We start from the raw sequence: 20,015 nt of genomic DNA, 5'->3' as shown, positions 1-20,015 counted from the left end.
GGGCTTTGCATCCGTTCAAGTGTGCAACCAGAGGGGCTGGAACAATTAAAAGCCTCGCGTCCCCAGATGGAAGCTGAAGAACGGGCGTTACCTTCAGCCGCAGGTTCTCTTTTGCCTCTTGAATTTTTCACTTGCTCAGCACCTAACCCAGACCCCCAACAGGTCACTTTTGATAGACCACTGAGTTTAATAATCCTTGTCAAGCCAGATACAGCAGACGTTGAACCTAAGTCGTCGCGCACCCAGATCCACTAGAGGGCAGGTCTACACCTGCTGAGTTCCAGCGCATCCTGCAAAGAACTCAGGGGACAGGATAACAAACGGACCGGGTTACCTGTTCTGTTTGGCCCAGGTTAAGTGGAACTAGTCTAGGATCAAAAATCCTGGGCAGGTTTCTTGATTGAAGAAACATTGAGATTTTATTCGGCAAGGTCACTTTTAAATTTCAGAAGTGAAACCATAAAAATCAAGATGAAACATTTCGAGTCTCGGAGTTACTATGTATATGACCACCTTTGGCTTGCATGCCTAATGATTTTTGTTCACTTAGTGGTGATACACATAAGGCTATGATTCGTGCAACAGTGAATGTGCTATCTCTTGCCCAGTGCTGTAATCAATTTGTAATGATTATTACTATACTTACTGGACCTTGACACCACCACAGCATCACATTAAAAACACAAGCCTCTAAAGTAGGAAATGTATAGACATAGACGTTATTTGTTATTAACATATGATCTTACAAAATAGAGGATAATTTTCTATTGGATTGCTTTAATGAGCTCAAACATTTTATCTTCGGCAACTTTTCAGAATTATCTGTTGTGAACTGCAGTACTCCTGCACTGACACTGAATTCCTAATTACCCACCCCCGAAGATTTATCACTCCATTGCTTACATCTAAAGTAACTTACACTGGAATTTTACTCTTTGGTTGCCTAAATTGTGAAAGCCATTATTCCTATTGCCAAGTCAAAAAAGAAACTGGATAACACCAGCTTTGTTCAGAAGAATTGTTACTTACTTCATGCATCATCTCACAAATTCCAAGGCACTGGAACAGCAAAAACCCGTAAAGTATAGCTTTCAACCACTTAGCTGATCCCTAAGCTTCATCAACATATCTCTGCAGAGTGGTCTGTTCTATGCCTGTACCAAGCTAGCCAATATCAGTAGCACCAACTTTGACTTCCTGTGTATATGAAAGGCAGCATTTATTAACAATATTCAAGCCAGAGCAGTGAGGGCCACAAGCTTCAGAAATCTTCCTTCTTCCAGCATTTCCTTCTCTGACCAGCTGACCCACCATGAAACTTTTGTGTAGCAATCTCCACTTCCTCATCTCGGGGAAGGAGGACTAAAATATAGGTACACTGCATTACATACACATACAAACATATGTGTGTACACACATTCACATATATACATACATATATATTATGAGAATATATATAGATCTGGGCATAACAACTACCCTTTCTCCCTCAAAAGATCGTTGTGAGGATCTGATAAAATGAAGACAGGTGGTGAATTATAAGCTCTATAAAAGTTTAAGATTATCATACGGAGAAATAAGCAAAAGTATGGACTGTTATGAGGTAGAATGAGATTGATGGCAACGAAATGTATTATGTTCAAGTTTCCTCTCAATTCTTTAGAAATCAATGCTCTAAAAATCTTTACTCCCATTTTGTTCTGAATATTTAACCTGCAAAATTAAATAGATCTGATGCAAAAAGTGGACACATGTGAGCAATAGAGGGGAAATTTGGCAGGCATCTCTGCTTAGGGAAATATTACAAATAGGGAAGATTGAGGAAGGACAGACGTGATGTTCTAATTTTATTTATACTGTGCCTTATTACACAAAGGTTGTGAGGCATCCTGTTTTAATGTCAAATTTGATAGCTGGCATTTTTAGAAACCTGGATGATAAAGATATATGTGGCCTTTAGGATTTAAAAATTGACTTAGAAAAGATTATTTTAAATCTTTCCTCAATGTCTTAAAGACTCCTTTAACATTGTTTTAAGTACCAAAGGTTAATAATTAAGGAATTTTACATAGCTGCTAGAAAAAAAAAAGTTGTCATATTTTAAGTGGAATATTCTTTAAAAAGTCATATTTTAAGTGGAATATTCTAAGAGCATATAAAGACAATTCTTCATTTTGTAAGTCAACCTACTCCAACAGAACAACAGAAGTATTTTTCTTCTTATAAGATAAGGGACCTGCTACGGGTCAAGTCTGGGGAAATACAGTCTTATTGCAAGAAGTGTCCTATGAAATGAGTGTCATAACAACCACCTGCCAGAACTGCTATACATCTTCTTGGTTCTATGTCTTAGCAGTACTGGAAGAGTAAAAACTGGAAGCAAGAATAAAAATAAAATGGGCTCAAAAATGAGCAGAAAAAACCAGGAAATTTAAAGTATATTCTCTTTATTTTTAAAGAAGTTGATTCCAAGTATGACTCAGTTTCCCCATTCAAGGGTTCTGAGCATGCAGTGATATTTAGGATCTTTGGTATGTAGTACTACCAATCTTCTGGGTTGGAGATGAGGGCAGGTCAGGAGTGCAGGTGAGTGAGGGTAAGAAAGGGAAGGATGAAAAGTGAGTGTGAGTTCATGTCCAAGAGCCAACTCTGCACTTCATTATTTCCATGGAAAATAGACATAGAATATTCCATATTACATATACCCCAAGATTTGAGATAAAAATGAACCCATTTAGGGCTTCCCTGGTGGCATAGTGGTTGAGAGTCCACCTGCCGATGCAGGGTACGCGGGTTCGTGCCCGGTCCGGGAGGATCCCGCATGCTGTGGAGCGGCTGGGACCGTGAGCCATGGCCACTGAGCCTGCGCATCCGGACCCTGTGCTCCGCAACGGGAGAGGCCACAACAGTGAGAGGCCCACATACCGCCAAAAAAAAAAAAAAAAATTAACCCATTTAAAAGCTATTCTGTCCAGTTTCCAAATTGGCATAATTCATCTCTGGTCCCAAAATATTTTGTCTATAGTAAATATATAAGACCTATTGAATAAATGTGTAATCTAGAAAATGGTCATCATAAAAAAAATCTGTTGTTGAATGAATAAACATAATCCCAACTTTACTTTGCTTCTTGCTTTCTATGATCAAACTAAAACATGAGCTGCTACTTTCCTTTAAAGCAAAGAAAAATTAAGGGATTTTCAAAGGTTTAAAAATGAACTCACATCTCCAAAGGGTTAGCTAGGACAACTTGATCTGAACGGGAATAAGTACTAGTCATTGCAAGAAGTGTTAAATATTGAGCACTGCCCAGAACAGATGAAATTTCAGACTTGGATTTTGAACTCAGGTAACCATTTGAAATTAAAAGATAACAATGTTGAGGTGGCTGCTTCTATGCAAGTAGGAAATTTCAGCTGAGCTTGTACTTTGGATTTTTATAGCATGCATATCAATGTCTGACAAAGTCAAAAAACTGTAATTCCCAGCACAGTCTTGAGTTATTTCCTTAGGGACCACGGCATCTACTCTTTTTTTTTTTTTTTTTTTAACATCTCTTTTTTTTTTTACAGTTTTTTTTTTTTAACATCTTTATTGGGGTATAATTGCTTTACAATGGTGTGTTAGTTTCTGCTTTATAACAAAGTGAATCAGTCATACATAAACATATGTTCCCATATGTCTTCCCTCTTGCGTCTCCCTCCCTCCCACGGCATCTACTCTTAATTCTTAGACAAGACGACTTAGGTCTTAATGTTAAGACCTCATAATGGCTTTAGATAGTAGGGAGGACATAACAACTATTATACCTTTTTTATATTCCATAATTTAAATCAACAAAATTGTCAGTTGCTGCATCAGTTTAATCAGTAAACAGCTACAAAAGAACTAAAAAGATAACGTTTTCAGTTATATTCTTATAGCAAAGACACTTTAATGATTTCTTGCATTACTAAGCATTCTGTCATGCTACTAGGGCTGGGGCAGCTGTGGGCAGGAAATGGTCAATAAGGACCTGTGAAGCTGTAAGTCATCATCACTATCCCCCTGGCTTTAGCAACAACTCTCCATCTTCTGAAGGGCACATGCGCTATTCTTGAGAAGGTACAGCAAACCCTGTAAGCTTTGATTTTGAAAATATACGTCATCAAATGATCTACATCAGTAGTTCTCAAACTATGATCCCTGCCACCTTAGTACTTTTTAGAAATGCAGATTTGGGGCTCCACCTCAGACCTACTGAATTAGCAACTCTGCGGGTAGGGCCCTGCATTCTGTAGTTTCGTACCTCAGGTGCTAAACTTTAAGTGCTGATTTACAAGAAACAAAACTTTCATGTAAAAATATTTTGATTGTGCTTATAGTCCTCAATTCTGAAGAATGATTGAGAGCGTATATCAGAATTTTAAACCTCCTCCAGCGTTCTTAAATCATAAAGGGCTTTGAACTTTGAGTAATCACCTGTTGGCTTAAGACCAGTTATTTTAAAAGACCCAGGGAAAGGGCATTAAGACCATAAAGAGATCATACTTCTCCCCTCTTAAGTGGCTCAGAGCATCACATCCACACAGCCATGCTGGAAGAGAAGAGAACAGAAGTGCAGTGCAGTGGCAGTGGAGCTATGGTTATGTTCCCAGCTATGAAGTCAGCCTTTGTTTTCCTATATCAGCTCAGGACCTTTGGAACAATGCTTCTTTGACCAGGTGTATCAGGCTTTAGCAGCACCAGTTAGATGAAAGAAGAGGGGAAAAAAGCTTCATAAATAAAAACTGCCATTCTCTTGAAACAGTGTATTCCTCAGAGAAGGTTTCATCCCTCAAAAACAAAACAAGCTGTGTAACATTTCAGAGGGCATAAAAAAAAATTTTAAGTGCGTTATACAAAAATTATATGTTGGGGAGTTCCCTGGTGGCGCAGTGGTTGAGAGTCCGCCTGCCGATTCAGGGCACACGGGTTCGTGCCCCAGTCCGGGAAGATCCCACATGCCGCGGAGCGGCTAGGAGCGGCTGGGCCAGTGAGCCATGGCCACTGAGCGTGCGCGTCCGGAGCCTGTGCTCCGCAATGGGAGAGGCCGCAACAGTGAGAGGATCTCGTACCGCAAAAAAAAAAAAAAAAAAAATTATATGTCGGGCCCCGGGTAGTATTTCAACATTAGTGAAATAGGATTTTACACTAATCAATCACTTTAAACAATTTGATTATGCACTCATGATATAAGACCAAAATACTTCTATAATATGCTTTACTTATTTTGAGATGTACATATAGGCCATAGTCCAGTTTAGTGGTAAATATTGTAGTAGGGTAAATGGTACAGGACACAATTATAAGGACAGTTACTCATAGAACAAAGGAAGAAGAGTAAGATGAATCAAGAGTTTCCACTAAAAGGAAAATGTACACAAGAAATCTGGGTATTCAAATACATTACCAGTGAGAATAATTCAGTAAAGAAATCCAACATAAAGGTGATTTTATCCAGAGACAAGTTATAGTAACTTATGTTATAATTGCTAATAACAGATGAGTTTACAAAAGCTTGATTACATCTCAATGAAATCTTAAAGTCTTTAGTGCTGCTATAATTTTTCTACTGTGTAGTCTTTAACAGCATTAACATGCTCTTTCTCTCTGTGTGTTAACTGGCCTGCTTGGAAGGATAGTAAATGGTGTATTTAATATTAATTAGACCAATATAGGAGTTTTGAGATCTATTGTATTTGCAAATAATCCCATTACAAATAATGTCTTTTGTAAATATAAATGGGAATGGGGGTGGGGGACCTTTGAGGGTTTTTTTGTTTTTTTTTTTTTGCAGTACGCCGGCCTCTCACTGTTGTGGCCTCTGCTGTTGCGGAGCACAGGCTCCGGACGCGCAGACTCAGCAGCCATGGCTCATGGGCCCAGCCGCTCCGCAGCATATGGGATCTTCCCGGACCACGGCACGAACCTGTGTCCCCTGCATCGGCAGGCAGACTCTCAACCACTGCGCCACCAGGGAAGCCCGGGCCTTTGAGTTTTAGCACTACCAGAACATCTTCATCTCCATGGTACTATTTACTATAGAACAAAATACACTGAAAGAATATCCTCTGCTTCATTCAGTGGGTTTGGGAGCTCAAGCTGCTCAGAACAGGATCTCATTCATTACTTTGGAAGCCGCTCTATGGCATGGACTCTTGCATATTGTAGCAAAACACCTTTTTGTTTGTTTTTTGTTTGTTTGTTATACCATTCTTCCAGAGCTGGATTTTCTTGGAAACCAAGGAAAATTGAGTTTCAGGGCCCCTCACTTGCAGATGCCCCTTTTAAGGTCCTAAAAGGGACTCTAGCAATGGTCTCATGGTTTGGTAACATTGGCAAAAGATATTTTAACTGCAGTTGATTATAGAGTACTCTTTTGCTGACTTTTCCCCCTTCACACTTCTCCTATCATGTAGCACTGGAACAGCCAAAAGCAAAATTCTGGATCTGGCTTAAAGGAAGTTGAGATGGGGATATATTTAGATTTTATTTGTATTTAGTGATATATAAAGGTGATTTGTAGTCATGTCTGTGTATGGTTAGGTCAATGCTAGCTGTCCTGGTAGAGAAAGGACATCCAGGAATATGCCCACTACCTACTGTACTAAATCACAAGGCCTAAAATCTTTATATAAATGTGTCCAGTGGTGCCCAGCACCTGAAGTGTATGGCTGGTAAAGGAGAAACAGCTAGAAGCTAGTCTATAGAACTTTTCTAGACTCTAATGAAAACCAAGTATAAATTTACCATGCTAGGAGTATCTGAATTATCTTTCAATTATTGTTTTAGAAAATATTAGAAAGTCATTATCACATAAAGTGATGATTAAAGACTCTGAAGTCCAAAAATGTAGGAAGAAGACACCTTAGGATGCATCCTTGAATTAGTAAAAATGCTTATTTTTTTTTTAGATTTTGTGATATTTATTGTATTTGTCACCCAAATTTGTAATTTGTTGTGATTTCATTCTAAGTCTTCACTTTGTATCCAATTTAATATTTATAATTTTGTATTCTTTTTCTTAAAAGAAGTTTCCCCAAATTGAATAACCTTCAAACCTTTCAAAAACGTGGATCTCCACCTAAAAGGATTTAATGTGTCTTTCCTGCACAGCAGTTATGGTGGTTTTATTTTTAAAACCCCCTTTCCTTAATTAATGAGAGAACACACCAAGGAAAAAGGGAGGAAAAGAAGGGAGGAGGCAAGGAAAAGAAGGGAGGAGGCAAGGGAAAGAAGGGGAGAAAGGGACCCTACCTATGGGAGGTATCTCAGTATGAGGCAATGAATCAGACTGTAGAGTCAGACAGGCAAACCTGGAGCTAAAATCTTACTGCCATCACGTATAAGCTATGTACCAAGTTACCTTACATCTTGAAACCTCAGTTTTCTCATCCATGAAGTGGAGATAATACCACCAATTTTGTAAGGTTATTATGAAGATTAAATGACAATGTATATAAAGGACATTGCCAAGTGCCTGGCACATACAAGACATTTAGTAAAAATTTTAAATTCCTTATTCTTGAATGTATAATCCAAGTTGTATTACTTGAAATAACCTTACTAATATGCTGCCTTTAGGATGAATAGGAAAGAGATAATTCCAGCATCTTTCCTGCTCTCTTCACAGCAAATTATGAGCAACACAACATATGTGGGAAGTTCATTCCTTTTTCTGTTAAGACGTGAAACTATTTGTACGAGGTGAGAAAATATGTCATCTTCCATTCTGAACAAAAGTTAGCAAATAAAATATTACAGACAAACTGTGTAAAAATAGGATAGGATAGCAAATTTAGAAATCTGCATGAAAAGCTATGCCGTGGTTCACAAAAAAGGGTTTTACATTTGAGTTAAGGTAGTTAATTATTTCAAAGACAAAGGTTTTGGTGTTCATCCAATTCATCCTGTGTTTCAAAGACATCTGAGCACAGTAGATTAGGAAAGTTTAGAAGCAGATAACAAGATTAGAGGTAGCTCAGAAGTTAACTCAGGGTCCAGGTGTCTCCCAGGCGTGTCTAACAGTTCACAGCTGTGACAATATGGACAAGAAGCGGGGGATACCTTCAAAAGGGACCGTAATAAGCAACTAGTTGTCAGCACTAAATGCAGGAAAAAAGAAACTAAAAGAGGTTTTTTATATTAAGGGAAAAAAAGTGATTAAGATGCCACTTAAATAACCTGAAATTTCTCCGTGTACCTGTTCATCAATGACTGCATAAGTATACTTAGTTATTTACCTTTATACTGGAGAGGGTTATAAAACCTATAAAACTATGGGTACAAGTAGTTGTGGATCAGGTGCAGAAAAGCTAGTCATTGGTGCATAAGCTTTTCACCTGAGGTGTTTTCTGGATGTAGCTATATTTCCCTTCCTTGATGGAGGATTACATGCTACCTGAATCTCCAAAGACATTTGATTCTGTCTTCTTTGGCCTTAGATTCTAGAGCAACATGCTCAGATTGTGGAGTATTTACCACTAACTGAATAAAACAAGTGAACTCTAGCTGCTGCGTCTGTGCCCGCTCTTTTCCCTAAGGTGTCTGAATCGTCCATCTTTCTATTGCTCACTGCACCAGAACCTTGGGGCTGAAAGGGGTCTTGTGAGTCATCCAGTCTTCTCTTTCAAAATGCAGAAACTGTCATTACAACATCCCCTGAGGAGGGTCACATACCCCGCCCTCTGCAAAAGGTGGCCCATCTCTTTACCTCTCCTTTTTAGGAAGTCCATCCTTATTATTGTATCACAACCTCCCCCTGCAGTTCAGTCCATTAGTTATGGTTATTTCCTCTGGAACCTCCCAAATGCACCTCCATTTTAAAAAAATCACCCCTTAAATTTCTTCCTCACAGAGCCTAACATGCAGGATTCCTTCAAACACTTCTGTCTCAGAATAGCATTCATTACCCGCTAGTCCCCTCACCACTGCCACCTACAGCACCCGGCCCCTGAGAGCTAACTCCACAAACTTGTTCTCAGTGCCTTCTATCCAACAGGTACTTTGCTTATCCTCCAGGACATTCTGGGAATCAAATAGTCCCACAAATAGGTGCACAATTGCTACTGGGATAAATACAGCAACAGAGAGGCATAAGGTGCCTCCAAAGTACTACTGAGAGACAGGACCAAGGTGGGAAAGTCAGAAAAGGCTGCCCTCAGGGACCTCATACTGAATTAAGATCAGAAGGAAGAGTAGGTATTAATGAGGGGAGGATAGTGAGGGGTCAGTGGGACAAAGGCCCTGACCAGGATGCGGCAGGGAAGCAGGGAGAGGAGAAGGGTACTGTATTTGGAGTGCAGAGAACAGAGGGAGGCCAGGCAAGTGTGCAGCAGGAGAGCACATCGGGCTGGACTGCACACTGCACAGCGCTCTGTGATGGGGAACTCTGTCTTTATCCTAAAAACAAGTAGAAGCCAGTGAAAGATCAGAAGCATGGGTCTGGGGAGCTTCATGGTCAGGTTTGTCTCTAGAAGACCCCCGCCCACCCCACACCACCCCACCACCAGCTGCAGTGTGAAGAACCCATTAGACAGGACAGCAGTGGCTGGAGAGAGACCAACGAGAAGGCTATCACAGTACTTCGGACAAGAAGGGAGATGGCCTATTGGGCTAGGGTGGCAAGAGGGAGAAGTAGACTGAATGATTGGAGGCATATTTGGGGATAAAATGGAAAGGATTTGCTGATAAATTAGATATTGACCGAGGGAGCAGAAAGTGCCGAAGACGACTTGAGCTCTCTGCCCGAGTAACAGGATGGACGGTGGTGCATTTTCTCAGATAGAGAAGAGGTTTGGGAGAGGGGATGAGTATGAAGAGTGGGTGCCATGAAAGCCATTCATCTTCACGAAAGCCACCAGTTACAATCCTTGGACATTTACAGGCTATGGAGTGCTGCAGACTGAATGTTTGTGTCCCCCAAGTTCTTATGTTGAAATCCTAACCCCTGGTGTGATGGTATTAGGAGAGGGGCCTTTGGTAGGTGACAGGTCATGAGGACAGAGCCCTCATGAATGGCATTAGTGACCTTGCAAATGAGAAGCCGGAGAGCTCCCTCCTCCCCTTCTGCCATGTGAGGACACAGCCTAGAAGTCAGCATCTGAAACTGGGAAGTGGGTCTCACCAGGCATCAAATTTGCCGGCACCTTGATCTTGGGCTTTCAGCCTCCAGAACTGTGAGAAATAAATTTCTGTTGTTTATAAGCCACCCAGTCTATGATTTTTTGTTACAGCATCCCGAACAGACTCAGTCATGAAGAAAACTGTTGGAGACTTTTTTGGTGAATAAACAGCTTTTTTTTTTTTTTTTAATTTCTCCCTTCAGATAGAGGAGACTGTTGCATTTACCATGATAAAATAGTTCAACTTTTGTATCATATTTAATAGTCACAAATATTAAGCTTCAGCTTTGGTTACCACAGCAATTTAACTGTCAATGTTACCTATATATAATCATGCAAATTCCTCCACAGAAATGGGGTAGAATCTCTGCCCTCTCTTAAATTATACAAGGATCATCATTTTCCTTCTGCTTCTAAAGAAATAAAGCTTTTTGTCTACCCAAGCACATGGGGCAAATGCCTCTAGTTTTCCCCTGAGATGTCATTTGAGCATTTCATGACTTTTTTTAGAGGCTTTTAAAAATGGATAACTTTGGTATACTCTCAAGATATAAACAACACACTTACTTTAAGGAGCTAAAAACTCAACATTTCTTAAACCAAGCTGTAGTAAAATTTCTATCATTTTACCTAGAGAGGAAAGCCTGCATCAGCAACCCAACACCCTATGCAGTATTCCAAATCTCAACATAGCTTTTTGGATGTGTGTAAGGGAAGTCCTTAACTTTTATATTGTTATTCAGAGCAGGTATAAGAGCCAAAATGAAGAATTAAGTTTCTAAGGTTCAAATTAAATCCAAATACGTATTTAACAACCCAGTACTGAGGTTAGCATTCACTAAGAAACAAAGCAAGAAATAAAACTTGATCCTGTTTGAACTGGAAAACTCTTCTTAAGCCATTGAAGGGAAACTTCAGAACAGCCTCCAAAACAAAATCTGGTTCTAATCCTTAATTAAAGTATAGCTACTAAACATAACCCCTGACCCCCAAAGACAACTCTCCTCATTTTAAACTATCAGGACAGGTCTTGAGCCAGAAATACCTACTATGACTGCAGTGCATGGTTTTTGCCTCATATTATAAACACTTGAGTACAGCTCTTTCTACTAATTAATAAGACTGTAAGCATCACAGAGGGGTTACACTACACCTGATCCATTTTTACATCTTCATCACCTATAAAAATGCTCCACACACAATATATATGAAAAAACTTGCTTAATCATCAAAGGAATTTCACAAAACAAGATGACAAAGCAGAGCTGTGTTAGGGCAGTATTCAGTCCTGGCTAGGTCAACATTTGTGTCCATATTTATATACAAGGACATCAATGGTAACATGATTGCATTTTCAGATAAGAATATGGAGAGATAGTAAAAAAAATTATGTGTATTAATTTTGTTGGAAGATGACCTTATACTAGTTCAAAGGTCTAATTCCAAAAATATATCTTTATATATAGCTATTGTACGTGCCCTCTGGCCCCCAAGACCACTCTCCTCCTTCTGAGCAGATTTACCGTTAAATAGGCAAGACATGCCAGGTCAGGTCCTAGATCTTATTTCTTGTTCAGAAAGAAGTTTTCTATTCAAGAGAGAGCAAGGCACCAGATCATCCCAAGTTCTTGTCTATTAATTAGTCATCTTGTACTTTCTGATCCCTCATCTGTGGGACACATGGCAGAAGGGATTTAAGTTGATGAAGCCATAGCAGGGCAGTATAAGCTCTGTTGCTGTCACTAGATTGTTAAGAGATCAAGCATGGTAAAATGGGTCCAGTTTAAAGCCAGGCAGATGGGAGTTCAAATTTGCCTTCAGTACTTTCTGGCTGGGTGGCCTTGGGCAAGGCCTCTTACAGTCTCAAAGTCTGCCTTCCCATACCTTTGTAATGAGGATCCATCCCATGGGAATGTAAGGATTAGAGACAGCCAGTGCAAGTCCTAAAACTATAGGCATTACTAACCTCCTTTCTAACTTTCCAACAAGCTTCCCAAGGTTAGCCATGATTGACTCTGACCTCATTTCTCTAATTCTCATTTCTCTAATGCTGCAGAGCTGTTAACTGGTTTCAGAAAGGAATTGAATATGTTATTTTTCTTATTTTGTCCATTAGTTTATATAGCAAGTTAAGATATCAGCACAATGCTCATAGCTGTTCCAGATCATCCCAAATGGTTGTCAACTGGGGAGGGGACCACCCATTCAGTCCAAGTCAGAGGATCCTGTTAAACTCTAATAGTCTTTGGTATGAATTTTGTAACGCTTAAAAAATAAACTTGGGCTTCCCTGGTGGCTCAGTGGTTGAGAGTTCACCTGCCGATGCAGGGGACACGGGTTCGTGCCCGGGTCCGGTAAGATCCCACATGCCGCACAGCGGCAGGGCCCGTGAGCCATGGCCGCTGAGCCTGCGCGTCCGGAGCCTGTGCTCCGCAACGGGAGAGGCCACAACGGTGAGAGGCCTGCGTACCGCAAAAAAAATAAAAATAAAAATAAACTGTACAAGCAATGTAGCCACATCTCTGAAAATTTATAATACTGAGAAAAGGGGGAAAAATCACTTAATCCACATTCCACAGTTGCAGCCCCATCATTTTAGCCTCTTCCCCCTCCCTGTTACTCCCTCCCCTCCCCCCATCATGAGGCCTGAAGGAGTCTGTGCCAGCATGGCCAATCCAGAACAAGCACCTGGGTCTCTGGCTTTCCACCTCAAAAGCAAGCACGCGCTAAGACTTGGAAACCAGGAGATCTCCTTGTAATCTCGACACCTTGCCTAAATAAGAGATAATCTGGACCAGCCTAGCTCCCTTAGTGAGCACAGTCTGAATTTCCATCACTTGTAAAATCATTAAAGCACTAAGAGCAGTTTCCCCTCAAACAGTAATAATAATTCTCATTTTCCAAATTATGCATCAACTTTTTGGGAAACCTGTCATTAGAGGAATTTCTGTCTGCCGACCTTTGCTTGCGCATCTTGGAAGTGTTTTATTAAGTAGGGCATCTTGTTCAAATACAGGACACTGCTACTGTCTCCCATGCGGTTTTGCAGTTCTAGTTACAAGCATGATACACACGCAATTTATGACTCTTTGGGTCTTTCGATGTGGCTACACATTTGTCCTTTACCACTGCCATCCTTTTTCCTAAGTGAACCACCAGATTTAAGTGAATCAGATACTGCTACTTCTTACAATTTGGTACAATTCAGAAAAGCAGTTTTTAGAAATGCTTTTTTCATAGATTGTAAGAGATAGAATGATATAAATCTCAAAACAATAAAATGAATGCATGGTTTTTAAAAAGAAGTGATCAAACATTTTAGCAGGTTTTTTAATATTTAAACTCCCACTTGCTAGTCTACTACTAGAAATTCTAACTTTTGATTGGCTAAAAAGACTAAAATCAGCAGTGCTCCATCCCCTAATTTCCACGAAAAAAGTGACTAATTACTTCTGAAAGATCTTCCCAGCTCATTAGTGATCCGTTTAAGGCTATCATACTTACAGTCTACACAATGTTTTTTTGTTTGGCAAATCCTGGTGATATTAACATAGCCATAAATATATACAAAAAGACAAGTGTATTTCTAGGGCCTGCTATTATTCTTTGTCGAGATATTAATAGTTTAAAAATTTGTATTTGATGCCTGAGAAAATTTTCAAGGAATCCACACAATTTAACTCTGATAGTTTAGTCCAGCTATTCAGAGGAAAGGAAAGCAAGAGGTTGTTGTTTTGATTTTTTTTGTTTGTTTTTTTTTTTAACTGAACTTGAGCTTAATCTCAGGATCCAAATGTTCCAAGTTCAAATAAATCCCCCACATGCCGGCTTGCTCCTTTGCCAAATCTGAACAGCTGAAAGCAAGTGCCGACTTGTGCCTACAAACAGGTAAACTAGCAGAAAATAAATCACCAAGAGACATAAAGGCAACACCCAGAATCCAACCCCCATTAACCTTAAAGGTAATGTAAACAAAATGGTACCTGTTCTTCGTCTTTTTGGTTTCTCAGCATCGATAAATATTTTCTAATTGCGTGGAGGGGATATTTTTTGAAATAAGAGAATCTTGACTGAGGCAACAGATTATCCATGGTGAGGAAAGCACGAAGAGCCTTATTTGCCCCTCCCTGTCAGAAACCACATGAAATCTAGAAGCTGCACAATTCCTCAGATGCCTAGAGATTTGCTTGTAGCTTGACCACTTTGCTGCAAACAAAGCAGACCTTCTACGCGCTGCTTCCTCTTGGGTAGAGTTCTTGGTGAAAGCAGACAGCCGCGTCCCAACGCCGTCCTAAAAGCATCCAGAAATGCAATGCCCAGAGGGCAGCAGGAGCCAGGAGGAATCCAGGGGCTGGTCTGCCGAATGCAAATTGCTTAGTGGTAGTGGTGCGACTGTCCTATTTCTAGCAACAGCATTCTGTTGCAAGCTATGTTAATATTAGGTAGCTGGTGACTTTCCACACCCACAGACTCTCATGAGGTTTAATCTTAATTCTTCTGACAGCTTTTCTAGCTCTTAAAGAGGACATGACATGTGTTTCTTTCCTGTTTCCTTTCAGAATTCTTATCAGCATGAGCACACACAGACAACCCTCAGCAGCATCTCAGCTCTAAAGTGTTGAATCATTCAGCCTTGAGAAGCATTGTTTCAGGGGATTTCTAAAAAAAATTAACGAATTACTTCACTCTTCATCGTTACCAAGGAGTTCAATGTCAGCACTTAAAACGGTAGGTTTACACTGTCATGCATTATGCAACATGCCCAGTAACCAGATACTTTACGTCAATTGAACAATAGCTGCAAACAGATTCTGTTCTGAGTTAAAAGGCTTCTCTCCAAGAATCCTTATCGCAAAGTCACAGGCTGAATCCAGGAATATTAAATTTCCCCAGGCTTTATTCTGAGTTTAAGGAAGAAAAAATGTTATACATGTACTTTCTAACTGTTATAAAAAGGATTCATGCTTTAAAAAACAGAACATGATAAGAGGTCTGTGGTCTTAGAGGACATGAAATCATAAAATTTGAAAGTTCAATATTTTCTTAATACTCCATAGAAGTCACAGGGTTTCTGAACAAAGTCCCCAAGTAGGCTTTGCTATTTTATTACCCTTTTTAACTTTGCAGTAGCTGGTTTATTTGATGAAACATTTGGCCACTTCTGTGAGGGGCTGTCATGTAGAGTCCAGGTGTACATCAGCCAAAAATCATGAGGCCCAGAGATTTGCTTTCAAGTGGAAAAAGAGAGCTGGTCTTTTCCCCTTCAGAGGTAGCACTGCAGACTTGGGTGTAGCGGACAAGCAGAGCTTGGGGAACCAATGTTGCAGCCTGCGCCATCCCCCTGGACAGCTTCCCTGACACCCTGGCTGGGCCACTTGCCTTCAGGGAACACACTTGATCAGCTAGCATGGGCTGTGCTGTGAGTAGCCCAGGCCATCTGTCAGGCTGGCCTCAGCCCACTTGCAAGGTGATCTTCCAGTCTCATCAGGGCCAGGCTGGAAATTCCGAGAAGTCCTCTGCATAATGCTGCTGGGGCCAGCTCCTCAGAGGAGGCCCTGCCCTCCTGCCCCCTCTCCAGGCACACAGCCACATGCTGACTGACAGAGGCTCTGGCAGCCCTGCTCCTCCGTAGGCTGAGGACAGCCAGCTCTAATGAGGGTCCCAGAGAAGCACTGTGCTTTCAAGCCACCAGAATGCTAAGGGCACGTGTTGTGCCCTCCCTGCCAGTTCTGGCCTGGGAAGAGGGGTGGCCCTCAGGGCATTGGGAACAGGCAGAGATCCATTTATACACACGCTCCAGGAAGCCACAAGCTGCCCTTTTGATTCCCTTTTTGAAAATATCTAAAACTTCAGAGCCGCCTCTTATCATGGGCAGAGCCACACCCTCACAGCACAGCTGGTGATCAAAGCCTCTTCCCAGTGGAGCAGCACAAAGCAGACCTCATTTCAAGTCGTTGTTTCACAGTCACCTTTTCCTGGGTTGAGGAGAGTGATGAAAAGAGATGACGAGGGAGGAAAAAAAACCTAAACCCAAAACTCTATCCTGACTAGCATAAAAAGCATAAAAAAAAAAAATTGGTGAAACAAATGCAGCTAAAATTCCCTTAGGGGTTTAGTTGGTAATAAATACAAATCGTGTCTAATATTTACTGGGCCTTTGCGCCAGGCGCTGTGCTAGATTCCTTACATGTATTATCTCATGTAATCCTATAGCACCCTCTGGGGCAACTGAGGCTCAGAGAGGGTAAACAACTTGCCAAGGTCACACAGCTACAAAGCAGAGAAGGGATTCCAACCAAACAGCCCTACCCCAGAGTCTCGGTTCTGGATCAGTACAATGCACAGCCTCTCAGCCATCATCCAGAAATGGATTCCTGAGGACCCCTCTATGGATTAACCTGAAGAAGGAAAGGTGTGGATATGGCCTGTTAAAAGAAAATACAAATGTTGATGATGGGAATTTACAGACCAAGATGATTAGGTTAGAGGCCAGGTGCACCTTCACAAAAAATCATGCAACTTCCTCTCCTGGATTCTCTATAAATAAGGCTAATACTCATTATTTACCTCTTAAAGATTCCTTTATGAAATGATTCTAGTGATCTTGAAGAGTTTGTATCCGTAGACGTAGGTTTTCTGCTTCCCAAATTTGGAAAACTGCTGTAATCTCAGTTTCTGTTTGACATAGGTTGCAGTGGTCCATTTATCTCAATATTGAACACAAATATGATATGGGATTTTATACACCGGGTTTCTCAGGCGAGTGTCATCATCCCTTTGTTTTCACAGTGTGGCCACCTCTGCACCTCCACCTGGAGGGGCGCCGTGTTGATTGCCACTGTGACTCAGCTGCATTGGCAAAAGGCAGTCGGCCAGAGTACTGGTATCTGCAGTGTGTGTCTGCAAGGACAAGAAGAGCTCAGTGTAGCTGCCTCAGGCAATAAGAGGTTTATCCTGCCCCCTGCAAAGTACACAGTAAAGAGCAGAATGATGACCTGTTATTTGTACAGCTCCCTCCCACCCCTTGTCCTCTATTCAATAGAAAAATAACCAGCAGAAACCACAAACCCAGGAAAGCCACTGATGGAGGCTGCAGTCCCACTGGGAAAGAATATTCATGTGTTCCCTTTGATTTCTAAGAATTACCTGCTTTTTCACAAGTAGCTTAAAATACGGGGAATCTCAATCTCTTCACTTGAAGAGCAATATAAAGAGGCAAAACCAAAGCCAGAAAAAATAGTTACAAGGGGGTGAAGAGAGAGATTTTACAGTTTACTCCTTTGCAAATGTTGGAGAAGATGGGATGAAAATGTGGGTTTGTGAAGCCACCTAGCACCATGCGTTGCACACAGTAGGTATTTCATTAATGCATGCCAATGTATATTTATTAAAGGGGAAAGGCAAAGAGGAAAGAATGGGACCTAAGTATCAAATTTAGGATGAGAAAAAGGAAAGGAAAACAGAAAACTTGTCTCTAGGATACCTTTAAGTTGGCCGAGTTTCTAAATTGCATCAGGACAAAAACTAAAACCCCATTAATCCCCTTCTCTTTTTCTTTCCCATCAGAGCTGAGAGTTTCCTTCAAGAAAATGGTTTCATTCTCTGAGAATTAATCCAGTCCAGATATCAAGTGAAGGGCAGGCAATTAAGATGATGGAGAAGCAGCTAGCCCAGGAAACAGAAACCATTTTTCATTATGAATCTCACTGAGAAATCACTCTCTTCCCACTAGGTCTGTGGAAACTGGTCCAGCCTCCTGATCCCCCAAGGACAGTTTTAAATGAAATCAGGAGAGGAGAGGGAGACATTTACCGCTGATCATGCAGCACCAACATTCTGCTTTTTTGTGCCACTAAAGCACTTGTGCTATTTCCTATGACATTTTCTCAGTGCCCCCACCATGTAGGGGGTAATTATCTTTGCATATGGTGCATTTTTACTTTCCCAGAATGCATGTCCAACCCCCCCACCCATGTTCCTATTATAACCACCGTTCAACCATCATTGATTTTTCTAGCTGCTCTATGAGCTACACAACTTTTATGCCTTCTGCTTCCCAGTTTCAAGGATTGATTTCTCAGATTTAACAATAACTGGGAATTCCCTGGTGGTCCAGTGGTTAGGACTCAGCGCTTTCACCGCCGTGGCCCAGGTTTAATCTCTGGTCGGAGGAACTAAGATCCTGCACGCCACGCGCTCAGCCAAAAAACAAACAAAAAAACCCACCGATAACAGTACACATGGGACACTTGTCCTCTGCATCGTTTAGGACAAACTTGAACATGCCTCAGAATCACCTGGAGGGCATGTGAAAGGCCAGATTGCTGGCGCCTCCCTCAGAGTTTCTGAGACAGGAGGTATGGGGTAAGGAGCAAGAGTTTGCATCTGTAACAACTTCCCTGGTGAAGCTGATACTGCTGGTCTGGGGACCTCACCTTGAGAACCATTGGTTTGGGTGCTGTCAGGTAGGCATAGCTGCAGAGGGATTCTCAGGTGGTTTCAAGGACAAATACCCTGTTTGCTGAAGCACTTTGAGAGCTCCCATCAGATCCACATCTTAAAATGCACTCCCCTGGTGCTGGTGGTTTTCCCTGGACCCATCTCTTTCCTTGTAGCCACTCTTCCACAAGGGAGCCCCTGCTCATGGCAAGTTCCAAATGGGCCTCCCACCAAGTTCTGTCTCCTCAGTCGTATCTTGACTTGATGTCGAGTTTCTCTTAAACTCTCTCTCAGCTCTTCTTACCGAGTCACGGGGGACACTAACAGTATTCTCAGCTCAGAGATCAACTCTCTCTAAGCCCAGGGCCAGAAATCACAGCCAGCTCTACCCAACACTCCCTCCTTCCCTCTTCTGCCTCTGACACCTTGTTTCCTTACAGCTGGGGAAGGAGGAATCTCACTTGGATCAGGAGCCCATCCCACCAAGAACCTCCCAAATCTCAGTCTTCCTCAAACCCTCCCCAACTCTGTCTTCAGTGCAACTCTGTTTGGGGATGGATCCTCCCCTAACCCTGTCTCCTCTCATTCAGTCTTGAGTTTTCTCTCAGGATTTAACTGAAAACCATTCTTTTGTTAGAAACATAACACATCCCCAGCAAGCTTACTGTTCCTGGTGGGTTTGGGGCCGGGTCTCTGGAGCCGTGTCACCTTCTCCTCAGGACATGGTTTCCTTCTAGCCTCCCCTTGGCCACCATTCTTTGCTCCTTCTGAGAGGATGAGTACGAACCCAGGAGAAGAAGAAAGAGGAGAGCAGGGATGGGTCAACCCTGAGGAATTTTCAAATTGGTGGTTTTATACACAATTATAAGTTTATAATTGTGTATAAAACTAATAATGTGGTTTTAGAAATAAGGAAAATATACACTTTCCTTAAGTAAAATAGTTCTGCTAAGTAGGAGGCTGGAGAGATGGGTGGGTGGGGCAGGATAATGTGTTCCCCTCTAATGCCTGGTGGTTGGAAAATTAAAGATGTAACTGAAAGCAGATGTATGATTGAGGTAGGCCTCCATTGGCAGGTGATGGCCCTTGAGATAAAGAAGGAGTCTAACCCCGCTTTCCCATTTCTCTGACTCCATTGCCTGGGAAAAAAACTAAGGGGCCAGAGAGCATGGTATCTCAGATGGTACTCAAATTTGTCTTGGGTTCTGGTGGGAAGGCCCAGGCCTGAGGTGTTTATTTGGGTAACTCACCTAATTTGGTCAGGGGGTCTGCAGGAGGTGGCAGCCTATGTTTTCTAAAAGAAAGATAATGTGCATGCAATTTGGGGTAGAGAAATTGCTTGTCAGTGAGGCATATAAAGTCCTGTTCTTCCACACTATTATCCTTGATTTTTTAAAATAACAATACAAAAGGCAATTACCCTCCACGCTG

General features: G+C 41.4%; 1 protein-coding gene across 1 annotated transcript in view; it reads right to left on the bottom strand.

Annotated features, from left to right (window-relative positions):
• ATP2C1 (ATPase secretory pathway Ca2+ transporting 1) overlaps positions 1 to 14,417 on the bottom strand; it is a 117,838-nt gene extending 103,421 nt beyond the window's left edge. The window contains exon 1 of the mRNA XM_082654261.1: positions 14,129 to 14,417. Within this exon, the coding sequence (XP_082510387.1) occupies positions 14,129 to 14,236 (108 nt within the window). The 5' untranslated portion in view covers positions 14,237 to 14,417. The remainder of the gene's footprint in view (positions 1 to 14,128) is intronic.
• Positions 14,418 to 20,015: the final 5,598 nt, after the last annotated feature.

The sequence above is a fragment of the Grampus griseus genome, assembly GCF_964374135.1.
Source record: "Grampus griseus genome assembly, chromosome: 5".
In the NCBI taxonomy this organism is placed as follows: Eukaryota; Metazoa; Chordata; class Mammalia; order Artiodactyla; family Delphinidae; genus Grampus; species Grampus griseus.
This window is presented reverse-complemented; position numbering and strand designations above follow the sequence as displayed.